The following is a 15,086-nucleotide window of genomic DNA, read 5'->3' as shown; positions in this document are numbered from 1 at the left end:
CATAACTGATTCTCGATTTTGAATGACTAGACAATATCTAAACAATCCAATCAGCCTTATTTTTCTATTAAAAAACTATATGTTTGAGCTTTCACAAAGTAAGCATAGCTTAACCCTCCAAATCATATATAGGTAATTGTTTACCTTTCCGTTTTCCATTATTGTGATTGAGAACTGAAATATTACATAAATTGAGCATTCAAATATTCATTTTGAAATGTTGGCAAACATCAAATTAAAGATCTTATTATATATGGACATACATTTTATACAATAATGTACGCGTATAAACACATTTGATAAGATAATATCTACATGATATGATATTGGGAATTAAGTACATCATATAGTGGGGGTCAAATAATTAAATGACCCAATTGATTAGGCTCCAACAGTAAGCATAGAATCCATTGATTCCATTCCACTCCGGGTGCGGCTGATTCTTTGATTCTCATTCTCATTTCCGATCATCCAAATTTCGGGAATCACTTGTGTTATGTTATTTACATTTTCTACAGCATAATCTGCTCCTTTACTCTTCATCGTCTTGCCCACCAGAACAGTGCGCAGCCCTATTGCTTTCCCTGCTGCCACATTCCTGACGTTATCATCTAGAAACAACTGCCCATCCAAAACGCCACGTTTAGTATACACAAATTAATTAATAAAATAGAAATTATTTGCGATTGTGTTTGGAGTCATATACCGTGCGGTTAGGATCGATATCGGCAGCATGTATAGCAACCTTCATTGCGTCCATCGCAGGCTTTAGAAGAACAGGGAACTCATCAGGACGAGTTGATTTTGACAGATTTGGATTCATCGTTTCAAAGCATATGATCTGATCAAAGCAATCTACTAATCCAAGCCTTTTTAGGACCTTAATTGCGTGTGTTCTATCTGAGTTCGTGAAAATCTAGAGCGGATGAAGAGTGGATATTAGAAATTGAATTTACACAAAATTAGAACACTCAATTTCAGTCTCATGTTTTCGAACTTACGATTTTCCTTTGAGTAATGCTTCGCAGCAGGTTGCGTAATTGACAATCTGGCTTGATCAATTCGTAAGGCAATCTTCCGTGTACAACACTGGAAATGATAAAAATAGAATAATCATTCAAAATTCTGTTTCATCTTTAACAGAATATGAAGCAGATATGAAAATTTCGAAAATCAAATCACCTGTGGTAATCATCAGCATCGATATTATAGCCTAACGCCTGGCACATCAAAATTTCAAAAATTAATCATCAACGAAATCAAGGCAAACAAATCATTTCATCATTTTGCTCTCTAATTTTTTGTTCGAAGACTAATTACCCGCAAACCGGCGAGAGAACTGCCGTAAGTTTTGAAGAGCTCAACTCGGAGACTTAAAGCTTTATCCTCTGCAAATCCGCATTTCTCAACGAGAAAATCTGCAAGATAATTTCAGATCAGTAAAAGAAATAAAAATTAGCAGCCTCGTTCTTATTTAGCTCAAAATAATTGTTTAAGCAGCTAATATACCATCGATGTTCTTCCTTAGAGCTTCAGCTATTCCGACCTTAGAAGAATACAGAGTATCATCCAAATCTGCTTGCAGAGGAAATCAAATTCAAACAAATTCAACGATCAGAACCTAATTAAATCCAAGAGAAAGAAGAAGATGATGATCATATATATTGTGGCATAAAAAGAGAGGGAAATTACCAAACATGAGGACATCAAAAGGAGAGGTGAAATCGCGAGCTGTTTGGCTGCAGGAATCCATTGACTTGACAGGGAGAAAAATGGAATGAAGTGGAAGAGGAGGTTTTGATATTTATATATGAAATGGAATATGAAAGTTCACAACAGGGGAATTGAAAGAGGGAAAAAGAGAGAGGTATTTATAGGGGAGGAGGGGAGACAGAAAATAATGTTGCTGAGTCAGAGTCCAAATCTCTTACCCGATAACGAGTCGTTAGGCCGAGTAGATAAGGACCCACGCGGACACCGTTTTTTGTTAATGTACCAAACTGTCCTCCGCTCAACAAAGAAAATTCCAGGTAGATTGCATACATCACCCTTCAACTTCCCTCTTACTTTGTTATAAACCATGAAATTTAAAATCGGATATTTGAAAAAATTTATTTTTATTTAATAAAATTTCATATATCATTTTATTACATAAAAAAATTATAAATTATAAATTATAAATATAGTATGAAAATTACAAAGAATAAAACCTCACAACATGTGTCTCTTATTTTAACGTATTAAGTTTAGCCTTTATAGTTGGAGGTGAGTAAAACTGAACTAAAAACCGAAAACCGAAAAAACCGAACTGAATCAAACCGAATCAAATTGCAATTCGGTTCGGTTCTTATTTTTATGCAACTTCGGTTTTCAGTTTGGTTCGATTCGGTTCACGTATAAATCGAAAAAACTGAATCAAAGTATTATTTTGGTTTATTTAAGACTAATTTATAATGGATTATTTTGGATTTGGAATGAGAATGTTATTGCGAGAGTTTAATAGATATGTCTGCAAACTTGTCCTTCAAAGAATCCTAGAGATACTTTGATATCTCTTTAGTTCGATACTCCTTCAAGAGATCATCATCCATGACATTGAGCGAGATGAGTCTGGCTTGAGAGTTTTTCTTCTTCCAAGCCACATAAAGATCTATTTCCCTCCTATGCTGAGCAGTAGTTCTTTTCTCAGGTTCGACTATAACCGTCGTGAAGGTACTCAAAACATCATTTCCCCAAGCAAATACTCAATCTTGACGCTCCACGCATCATCTATCTCTCCATTAAGTTTGAAGTCTTTATTCGGTTCGGCCACTATGGATTTGGTAGCTGAAATCATTGTGATACACATATATGTTGCCATCTACTGTATCGCATTTTTTAATCGTATTTTCATCCTTTTTGTGTATTTTCCTAGTATTTTAGTGTCAATTTCATTAGGTTTCTCTTTAATTTACAAATACACTCATTATCACACACTTTCACTTAATTTCTTAATTTCTTAAATTTTCAACATATTTTTCACACTTTCACACCTCACAAGTTGACAAGTTAATTGATGAGCTAGCTAAATGACAAAATAAGGACGTAATTCAAGGAAATTCAGCATAAATGGCCACTTGCATAGGTCTCGACAAGACCTTTGTAAAGAAAGAAGAACTTAAAAAGTTCCAAGGTAGGTCTGGGCGAGACCTACCAAAATTCGCAAAGAATTATACCCTTCAGCACATGGTCTCGGTGAGAACTCCATATGTCTCGATGAGACCTGCAATTTCCTACACTTGTAAGTAGACGGCTCCTCATCTTAAGGCATACCTATGCTCGTTCTCAATTGAACTTTTCAAGACCATTTAATGCACAAATAAGTGTTTTTGAGGCTACTAATCATCGAGTTCAAAATTCCATCTAGATTGGGGCAATCATTTGCCTATAAATAGACATGAAGTGTAAGAGGAAGATTCATTCCATGGTAGCCAAGCTTTTGAGCATTTTTCTATTGTCTTATTTCTGTAGTTTTTATTGTTCTAAGTACTATTTCTAGCTTTGAAGTTCATTTCCCATTTGTTTTTCTTTCATTTTTGCATAATTAGTTGTCTTTTGTGATTTTTACTTCTAGTTTTAGTGTCTTTGCAACACACCCCCGAGTCCCCGACCAAAAGCAATAGTTGTCCTAAAGTATAATTGACCCCCAAAACAAACTTCAAAACCAAGTCTTGAATGGTATTAACACTTGATAGGGTAAACTTTCATTTAACAATTCTAAAATGTTAAAATTGAATTGCCGAGTCATAGAGTAAAAACTTGAATAACTCTTTCTGAATTGATACTCGTCTTTAGACATTTACCAGTAGTTGAAGCATTTGAACTTGTTAGCACATAATAAACCCATTGGAAACTATTTTGAGACACGAGCACACTAAAACGACTCAATTTTTCTTTTATGTGGGATCAACACTTGTTTGTAACTATATGGCTTGCATCAAATACTAACCAAAACAACACGCACCGAACTAGGAATTTGACATGATTTAGGCATTCCTTCATTCACCACCACACAAACCATTAACCGACCCAAAATCAATTTCCATTGTTCACCCCATTTGAGCCTTACCCTTTTCTTCTTCTATCATAATATAAAGCGACACCATCACTTCCAACCCAAAAATCCCAAAATCTACGAGTTTCTAAATTAACTTATTTCAAGGTACTACGAGTCTAGAAATAAAAAGAGCACCAAAGCAAAAATGAATACATACTCGGGTCGTATACATCACCCCTTAGGAATACATTCTTCATATTCCTCAAAAATCTATATAAAAAACTAAAAGAGGAGAGAAGAAAAAAAATATGAAAAAGGAAAATAAAGCAATTTACTCAAGTACCCGATAGTTACACAAAATTTAGAAACTCTGTATGATTCTTAAACCTCATTCCCCTCACATTCACACTCATCTTTAACCCTACAATACAACCTGAATTAAGTCCTTTTGATCACATTTTAGTAAGGTAGCATAGTGGTAGAGGTTGGATGACCGTGCAAGCCCACGGTAGTTACTACTTGTGTTGGAAAAATTGAGAGAAAAACACCTTACCTGAAACACTTAAGTGAAAGAGCAAACCCCATGTGAGGTGTCTTAATAAGTTCATTAAACATCGACTATTGGAAAAATGTCTAATTGATGATCAAAGTATGGATTCAAAAATTGCCTAGCTATTCAAAGGGTGCATCATAATTCGGACAATTTAAAATTAGGATCTTCGGTATTGTTGCTTGAAATAAAATTTGTCTCTTTGTCAATTTATTTAAGCATTTGGTCTTCTAGCTTTGTTTTCGGGTTTAATTTGCTTGAGGGCAAGAAAAAGCTTAAAGTTTGGGGATATTGTTGTCATCTACTTTTATCGCATTTCTTAGTCATATTGTCATCTCTTTTGTGTATTTTCCTAGTATTTTAGTCTAATTTCATTAGATTTCTATTTAAGTTACAATTGCACTCATTTTCACACACTTTCACTTAATTTCTTAAATTTTCAGCATATTTCTCACACCTCACTAGATGACAAGTTGATTAGTGAGCTACAAGACAAAATTGGGGCGTAATTCAAGGAAATTCAGCATAAATGGCCACTTGCATAGGTCTCGAAGAGACTTTGGTAAAGAAAAAAGAACTTAAAAGGTTTCAGGGGTAGACCTCCATAGGTCTCGGCGAGACGCACCAAAATTCACAAAGAATTATACCCTACAGCACATGGTCTCGACGAGACCTGCAATTTCCTGCACTTGCAAGTAGACGATTCCTCATCTCAAGGTATGCCCATGCTCCTACTCAATTGAACTTTTCAAGACCATTTAATGCATAAATCAGTGTTTTGGAGGCTACTAATCATCAATTTCAGAATTCCATCTAGATTGGAGCAATCATTTGCCTATAAGTAGACATGAAGTGTATGAGGAAGATTCATTCTACGGTAGCCAAGCTTTTGGGCATTTTTCTATTGTCTTATTTCTAGCTCATTTTTCTTTGGAGCAATCGTATTGTTCTAAGTACTATTTCTAGCTTTGAAGTTCATTTCCCCTTGGTTTTGTAAGTTGAAATTATAGTTTGAAGTAAAAGTTTTTCATTTTCTATTTTCATCTTTCACTTTCAATGAGTTCCATTCAGTTTCAGTTAATTACAGTTAAGTTTTCCCTAATGACTATAAACTAATTTTCCCAACTAGGGATGAGGGGAATCTTTCTAATGACTTGAGTTAAGTTAGAAGTTTTATTAAGTAAACAATTAAAAGAATTTGTGTCAAAAGAACTAAGAACGTAAGCTTTAATCTACATTCAGTTAATTGCTTTTTACTCACCATAGTAACAAATGAGCAACAAAAAACTACATTCTTAGACTCGATAGCAAATCAATATGGTTTCTATCACTTTTTTGCTAGGATCGCTCATTGAGCTTAAAACTTCTTGTCATGTTTAAGTAACCATTTGTCCGGTTAGGTAAATAGGAGTGAATAATTAGAACGAGGTGAACCAAAGTCTTGGCATCAAGTTTCATTCAGAAATTACCATCTTTAGTCATGTGTTCTTCCATTGTGTTTATTCTTAATAAACTTAATTTAACTCAGACTTAGGAAGTGAACCCAAACCCCTAGTGTTTTTTCCAAATAATTTGAACAACAATCATTTAAGTCTTAGTCACAACCAAATCCTTTTAAATCATTCGTCTAGACTTTAGAAATTTGTTCGGATAACTAATGCTTGTTACAAAATCTCTATGGGATCGATCTTTGTACTAAGGTACACTGTATTACTTGATACGATAGGATGCCATTGCTCTAGAAGCACGCATACGTTCTATGCGCATCAATCTATAATAAAGTGAAAGTTGCACGACTTATTAAGAAGTTCTAATAATACACATTTAAGTTCATTATACAACCTATATCTAATCAATCTCAACTTCACACTAGAGTTAAATTCAAAAAAGAGACCCAGGCAAGCTCTAATCACCCTTTAATTCTAATGTTCGGCGTTGATTAACTAGATAATATGCATAGAGAACACTCATTATTGGTTTGGAATTAGCTTAACGTGTGTTAAGCTAATAATGTAAATTAATGGTTTATGTAGTGCTTTCATTTCTATCGCAAACAATTATAAAAGCTATGTAACAAAAACATAATACATCAAAACATAATAGGAAAAACAAATTTTCATCTTTTAACCAATCAATGAAACCAATAATCCCCCGAAAATGGAAGTTCTAACAAAAATAAAATTCCAAAAATCACTTGTTCAAACCATTTACTCAAAATTTAAACTTATCCGAAAACAAAATAGGTCCTTACCTACAACCCCTCGACATATCCAAAACCTAGCCAAAATATGCCTTTCTCATTGGAACATATCGTATGGCACGTACAATGTACCCATCAATGTTCTTAATTAGGGTGTTGGCGTATATATGGGTAAAGATTGTCTTTCACGATGCAGAGTTATAGTCAAACCATTTCGAAGAAATCTAACACCACTATCTCCCAGCCTGCTCATGAACAATTGCACAACCTTTTTGTAGTTGTTCTCGTGAATTTCCCATATTGCATCTAGGATTCTCTGAAGCTTCTTATGTTGCAATGGCTCGCGGAGTCGCTCGAATAGGGTATACTCATTGTACCCTCTAGATAAACCATTTGCCCAAATGCACTATTGCATCCGAGTATACAATAACTCCAAGTGGCTTATGATAGCCTCAATATCATTACAAATGATAGGTTTAGCTAAGCGGCACATTCTAATGTTCCTCTCCATTTATCTCACTTTAATCCGTTGCTTGGGAAAATGAGCAAGAAGTGGGACCATCGTAATTCCAACCATAGTTGTCAAGGCAAAGAAGAAAAAAGAAAGATTAGGTCATGAACTAAATCTTTCGAGGATCAAAAACCAACTTCGATCCATTTCTTTGAGGAACATTTGATTCATGATAAAAAAAATTCCAGATTATGTGTGTGTATGACAATATTGGTTACGCGGTATTTGCAAAATGATTACATTCATATAGTTATCTGCAACGGACGACATATAAATTATTTAAAAATGATATTTGATTATCTATCATGAATTAATAATCAATGAATTAGAAGAATATATTTCTAAGAATTATTTTTAATCACTTAAAATATATTAGAAATACGTTTTGAATATCGAAAAATTAAAAAATTATAATCAACCGTTTATTAATTTTACTCTAATCAGAAACGTGTCTCTGAAAAATTAATTTTTAGAATCTGAAAAACGTTTTAATTTTCTGTAATTTAATTTTAATTTATATAATTTTTTGGACATTTAAAATTAATTTTTACACATTAAAAATAATTACAAAATACAAATTAATTCAATATCAATTATTCTCTACATCCAAAAATAAATTAAAAATTACAAAAAAAAAATCCAAAATTCATACAAGCAAGCTTGTAAATTTCAACGTCGAACGGACATCGAGAGAGGTCGCACGCGCCGCACACGTCATGTGTGTGCGCGGTGCCGCGTGCAGGCCACGTGCCATCCTCCCGAAATCCGACTGTCTCAAGGTTTTAGGCGGTGGGGGGTTTTGGGGTCTCTGAGTTTGATGGTATGTCGATTTTGGATTTTGTTGACTGGAAAAAGCAAAACAATACAAACATACCCTAAATCGAGCATGTTAAATCACTAAAACGCACCAGAAATTTCCAGTAGCCATAGGGAGAATTTCAATAGATTAAAATCATCATGAGACGCACATAATATGTATATCTGAGACACGACTCGACCAAGCATGAATTTATTCAATCAAACAAATCAACAAAATCTTAAAACATGCAAAAAGGGTTCCTAACATATGGAACACATAGCTAAAGGGCTCTCATGGAGCCTATTCATAGTATCTTAAACCTCAAAGGGATGGGTAATGAACTCGGAACAATCAATAAATTACCAACATATTTATATTTACCTCTTGTAGTGCAGATCCGTATCACCGATCTATGAGACTACAACACCACAAGAGTAGTCCTCGTTGTTCCACGAACTAAAAACATACACCGAGGAACACAAGAGGGTGGCAACTATCAACTATGGGTGTAGGGGGAGAGAATTTGCTTGTGCAATATTCTTAGTACATTGTGTTACGTGCCTCTTATCTTAGGGTGTTAGGTTTAGCCTTTATAACTATCTATTTATTGCTAGGTTAAACCTAAAGGCCTAACCCTAACCCTACCCTAATAGATCATATTTTGAGCGGGACACAAATGGATCCGTAAATGGGTCAGGTTCGTTTACTCCATTTATGGCCAGGCTCGTTTACTTCATTTGTTCCTACATTATGCTATAAGCTATTACACTATCAATGGTTTTCTAATGTCACACATAAAGAGATTTTGTCAATTCAATACGTTAGATATACATATTTTGTCTTTGCATTAAAAAACTTCAATTAAACATAAAAAATTCATAAGAATTAGACATGAATTCATCTTGATGATAACCATTTTGCTTAATAAAATTTCATGCCCACCAAAGTATTCGAATTTAATTATTCATTAGGCTATAATAACCCAATATATCTAATTGAATATGCTTAAGGTGACGAGCTCCCCTATTTTCATCTTCTAATATCCCATCAAGAAATTCAATTAATTTTTTCATTCTTTCACTCTATATAATATTAGTCATGCTTGCAAATAGCACTTCTTTGACTTCATTAATATGTTCTAATAATAATATATATTCTTAAATTTTGGAAGCAAGAATACAGAACAAACAAAGGAACAAAAAAAGAACATGTAAGGAAGAAAAATAAAATTAGGAGAGAATTATCTTTGTCTCGTTTATTTATTTATTTCAAAAATAAGAGAGAATGTCAATATATATACATATAAGGAGGGAAGTGTGCATGTTTTTGGCCCATTAATTCAAAAATTATTTTTTTAATGAAGTATTAATTCCATAAATTAATTTAAGTTAAAGAGAATTAAATCACAATTGTAACCACTTAGTAAAAAAAGTTCAAAATTAATATATGAAATTAATTCTATTATTTATAGTAATTAAGCTCAACATTTTCAGAATCGAAGAGTTTCAAATAATAACAATTTTCATTAATATTGTTCCAACAAATTATCTTATGATCATGTTTCATTTTCATATGCTCATTTTCCTAACAATTAGAAACAAAGGCAAATTAACTTGTAATATAGACTAAAGTTAATAATTAAAAAATGTTAAGAGGAAAATTATCATTTTCAAACATCAAGCCCTTAAAAATGAAAAATAGATAACCATTAAGAACTTAGCAAATTTACATTGAAACTCAACACTCCATAACCAAATGAAACATTCAAGTACGCATAAAATGAGGAGCGATCTGTGGTGTCCTAAAAACGATGTAATTGAGCTGAGCCATCAAACTGCGAAATAAAATAAAATCCATATTTGTAGATGAGGTTGAGGGTGTCAATTGCAATTTCAAAAAAAATTATAATGTATTAAAATGAAATGAGATGGAAGAAATTCTTTGTTACTTAGAGAAGGAGCTTTTTAGCATCGATGATATGCTCAGTGAAGGTGGTAATCCAACAGACAAAAAGAGTTGAATGACATTAATTCCTAAATAGCGAATAACCTTTAATTTTTAAATAAAGTATAATTAACCAACCAGCAACTTAAGTGAAAAGGAATATGGATATTTAGCGAGCTAAAATTCTTAATAGAACCATCAAAATTCAAATTTAAGCAACCCGAAAATAAAGGAAAAAAGATATATCCTGAGACCACAAAGTATACATTAACAGAAATAATTCAAAAAAATACCTAGAATTGAGTGAACCCAATGAAGAGAAAGGGATATGGGCTTATATGCCCTTAATGGTGGTGGTGAGCACTGTGATTGTACTTTCAAAGTAGAATCCTTAAGTGAAACAATATGTTTTCAATTGGTTGCAACAATCGAGAAAGATATAAAACATCAAAATTTCTTTTTCTTTTTCATTGAATCAAAATCTAACAGTAATGCTATTAAAAAGGTAAGAGATTAACTCATTATAATTAGAATTATTTTTCTTTGCACCTGCAAACTATCAATTCTGAAATAACAATTTGATTCAACTATTATCTATCTATAAAGATGTTATTTTTGGTTATGATTTATAATCTAAATATAGAGTTTATTATGGAAAAATCGGAAAAGGTAGAAAGATGAAATGATTTTGAGGTTTAAAGGTCATTGATAGATGAGTTTTATGTAAGAAGCAAAAAAGGTGGAAAGATGAAGGAATTGTGAGGTTTAAAGGCCAATAATAGATGAAGTTTAAATTGGGAAGGAAAATATAGCATGACACCTCATCAAAAAGATGAAGTGGAAGTTTGAGAAAATGCCTAGAGATTATGAAAATTATGTAGCATGACACTCATAAAAAAGATGACATGAAAGCTTGAGAAAAAGTTTAGAGAATTCGGCTTATATATATATTTTCCTATATGCAAAATTTTATTCATCTTCTATTTCGATTCGCTCGTCACATTTCTTGGTTTTCTAGTTATAACTCGACATGCACAGTTAATGTTTGATTGACACTTCAGGATACTAATTTCAAAGAGACTGATCTCATCAGACCTTAGAATCTTCTTTATATCCACTTTATTATAATGTTTTTATTTTATGATCTTAAATTTTTTATAAAATTATTATTCTGTTTTTTAATTTTTTTTCTTCAATTAATGGTGAATTTGAGGGTATTTTTTTTTCTCTAAATTAGATGATATATAACTTAACCTAAAAATTGTTTCTAAGAGTAATGTTGATATGTCAAAAAACTAAAAATTAATATATAAAAGATGAATGATGATTACTAGATAATTAAATCTCATTAATTGAATTAAATGGAATTAATGTACATTACTAAATCTGTAAAACATTTTAATGGCTACACTGATTTTATTTCTAATTAACGTGAATTAATTCAATAAGATTAATTACTCATTAATTGAGGGAAAAACATTCCAATATTCTTCCTATAAGAGTGGTTTTTGGCTTATTCAAAATAAATAGATAGTTAATCTGAAACTTTTTCTCTGTACCAAATTTTGTTCAGCTCCCAGAACTTCTATTTAGATTCATCCATTATATTTCTTGGTGCTTGGTGATAATTCGACACATACGGTTAGAGTTTGATTCACACTTCTATTGTATCGTGGGAGACGATTTTTTATTGCGACAAAATCTGTCTTAAGGAGACTGTTCTCATCAGGCCTCAGAATCTTTTTATTCCGTTTATCAAGTTCATCCAAAGGTTTATTATAACAAGTTCATTGTAATTATATTTTTTCCATTCTTCAATTTAATAAAACTATTATTTTTTTCAACTAAGTTCTCCAATTAATGGTGAATTTAAAAATACAAGTTGTTGCCCCGCGGGTGAAATGGAAACCCCCTCCACCTACAAAATTTAAAATGAATGTTGATGCTACGTTCGGTCGGGGAGATGTTTGTGGTGGTGGAGCGCTAATCCGAGATGAGAAATGGCAGGTTATGTTGTCTGCTGGGATTCCATTAGGTCCATGTCTGAGCCCAGAGGTAGCAAAAGCAACAGCGTTGAAGGAATGTCTTCAAATTGCAGCAGATGCATGCTTTACTGCATTATTGGTGGAGTCAAATGCTAAAAACTTGGTTGAAATGCTGAATGGGAAGCTAATTCCTCCTGATGATGTTGAGTTTCTAGTAGAATATATTGCAGAAAAGAGAGCTCAATTCCATGAACTGAGCTTTACCTATGTCAAGCGGAACAATAACAAGCCATCATACCAGCTTGCGAAATGGGGATCAACGCTCAATGCTTTTGAAGTTCTAATAGAGGAAGTCCCTAGTTCCATTTTACCTTTTATTGTTGAGGATGTTATGGTTGTTTAATGTTTTATGCTATTCTATTCATTGATTATAAAAAAAAGATACTTATTAGATTATAAAAAATGTCATGCAAATTTTGCTCACATAATCAAAATATTAAAATCTGATAACATTAACCATTATATTGTATAAAAGCAGTACTATGCAATAATGCACGATTGAATGTACAATTATCCATCTAGGCTAAATATGGCATAATTAAACTATAATGTCTAATTATTTATTATTTTTGAAAAAATAATAATATAATTTCATAACTCGTGCATCGCACGGGCTTTCGACTAGTTAAATATATGTAGGAAAATATTAGTCCAAAAAAATCATCGAAACAAAAATAAAAATATTATTAAACTGAAATTATGTAATACAAACGAAATTTTGGAAAACCTGAACTAATGAATTGAAGTCTGACGGAGTATTCTGAAGCATGTATTAATAGTTTTCTTAAGACAGATTTAGCAGCTATTGGCTATTGTCTCCCAAAATAGAACAAAAACATTATAGAACTCAACCATGTGTAAAAATTATCACCGAAATAGGACCACATATCGACCATAAGAACAACTATGAAAGTTGCAGGTGACAAAAGAAAAATAAAAAAAAATGAAAAGTTGGAACCAAACTCGCAATACAGTATATAACTTTTCAAAAAAAAAATTCAACTACTATCTTTTATTTATTTATTTATGTGTCTTGAAATATATATTTTTTTGGTAGTAATGGAAGGCTCAGGCACCCAGACAACAAGGAAAGAAAAAGGAGCAAAACAAAAAGTTAAAAGTGGACAATTCTACTTAACACGGAATCTCTACTATCGCCAGCAAGGATCCCCTGGAGGCCTGCAGGAGGCACACTAAACTCATGGTAACCCAAAGAACAAGAACTTGCGTAGTTCGCCAGCCAGTCAGCCGCCCTATTACCTTCTCTGTAACTGTGAATAAAGGAAGTTTCCCAGTCCCTATCGCGGTATGCTAAGCACCTTTTGATCAACCAGACAAAGGGATGATGTAGCTCCGCATCCCCAGTCATGAACCGAATCACAACTTGGGAGTCTAATTCAAAAATAACTCGCCTAAAACCCCGAGTCCAGGCAATATGTAAACCAAAATAAATACCCTATAATTCTGCAACTGCCGAAGTACAGTAGCCAATATTGGCTCCGAACCCGCCACACCATCGGCCTTGGGCATCCCTAATAAGGCCCCCAGCAGAAGCAGGCCCAGGATTTCCCTTACAAGAACCGTCCGTGTTTACTTTCACCCAACCCGTGTCTAGCGGTGTCCACGCCACCCAACTATCTGAGTCAGCTTTCTACTAGTCATTCACCGTGCGAGCCAAATGATACGGGGAATCGGATTTTCAGCAGCATGAATTAATTCCATATCCCCGGACCATACATCAGTTCAGAAGCGCGTTGTTCGTCCATTAAAGATTAGCTTCCTAATGCCTTTAGCCAAAACACAACTCCCAGCTACAATGTTGTGCCAGGTTGAGGACTGAGACGTATTAGACGCAAAGATCTACATACCCTCACGCGTCCCTCCATAATTTTCACGGAGAACACAGAACCAAATCTTCTCCCTTCGGGTAAGGACCTGCCAAGTGAGTTTGGGAATCATAGCAAGATTTGCTTGTCTCGCTGTGCGAATGCCTAAGCCACCATTTTGTTTTTTCTGGCACACAACCCCCCAATTAACCAAGTGGATCTTACGAGTTATTCCGGTTGATCCCCAAATGAAACGACGACTACAAGAATCCAATCGGTTGCAAATCGTGGTCGGGAGAAGTGTGGTTTGCATGATGTATGACGGGACATCGTTGAGAACTGATTTAGCAAGAGTAACCCTTCCAGCGAAATATATATAATCAAAATATATATACCATATGATGCAACTTTTCATATCTTCAATGTGATGTCCAACTACAAACCGTTTTTCTAAGATAAAATAATTTTATTAATTAATTTATCCAACAATTCTCCATATGAATAAAATTAGAGATGACAAAATATAATATGGTGATAACTTTCTACAGTCGATATCTGTATAGGATAGGTAGACATCAACCCTTGAGCTTTTTATTGTGAAAGTATATTTACTTTACTGACTAACTAGTAGACACGATGTCCTTGAACTATTATGTTGTTTGTGTAAACGATGATATATCCCACACAAATACCAACATAACACGATTTTTGGTTCTCATTGTTATGTTCTTTATAATCATGATATCCTGGTTTTACGAGAGTTTTAGAGAACTAAGCCATATGGCTGTAATGAGAGCCGAGCTTTGACCTGCTCAACCTCGACTCACAAAAAAATTGACAAGTTTGAGCTCAACATTTTATTTGTGAGCTGCTTACGAGCTATTCACGAGCTTTGCTCGCGAGCAACTCGTTAATTTAGTTCATGAACTTCACTCGCGAACAACTCAATAATTATGTTCATTAATTACATTGATTTGAAATTTCTTTAACATAAAACTATATAGTTTTGAAACCTATAAAACTAGATTTATACAAAACTACGTTGTTTTACTTTTCCTCCTTTATACAACCGGCTATACAGGAGACTCTAAGCTAGTTGCTCCGGTCTTTCGGAGCTGAATAAGTCTCGTAAGTTGCCCTTGTAAAGGCTTCTGCGGATTGATCAGCCCCGCTAA

The 15,086-nt window shown here is 33.6% G+C and overlaps 1 protein-coding gene across 1 annotated transcript; it reads right to left on the bottom strand.

The window, feature by feature from the left end:
• Positions 1-218: 218 nt before the first annotated feature.
• LOC136219749 (uncharacterized) lies at positions 219-1,851 on the bottom strand. The gene is made up of 7 exons (XM_066007254.1): positions 1,693-1,851; positions 1,510-1,575; positions 1,321-1,418; positions 1,183-1,220; positions 1,002-1,089; positions 707-916; positions 219-621 (listed from the first exon to the last, which is right to left on the bottom strand). The coding sequence occupies exons 1-7, from the start codon at positions 1,751-1,753 to the stop codon at positions 382-384; spliced, it is 801 nt and encodes a 266-aa protein (XP_065863326.1). The 5' UTR covers positions 1,754-1,851; the 3' UTR covers positions 219-381.
• Positions 1,852-15,086: the final 13,235 nt, after the last annotated feature.

Source organism: Euphorbia lathyris, chromosome 2 (genome assembly GCF_963576675.1).
Source record: "Euphorbia lathyris chromosome 2, ddEupLath1.1, whole genome shotgun sequence".
Classification (NCBI taxonomy): domain Eukaryota; kingdom Viridiplantae; phylum Streptophyta; class Magnoliopsida; order Malpighiales; family Euphorbiaceae; genus Euphorbia; species Euphorbia lathyris.
Note: the sequence above shows the minus strand (reverse complement) of the source record. Positions and strands in the feature narration are given on the sequence as shown.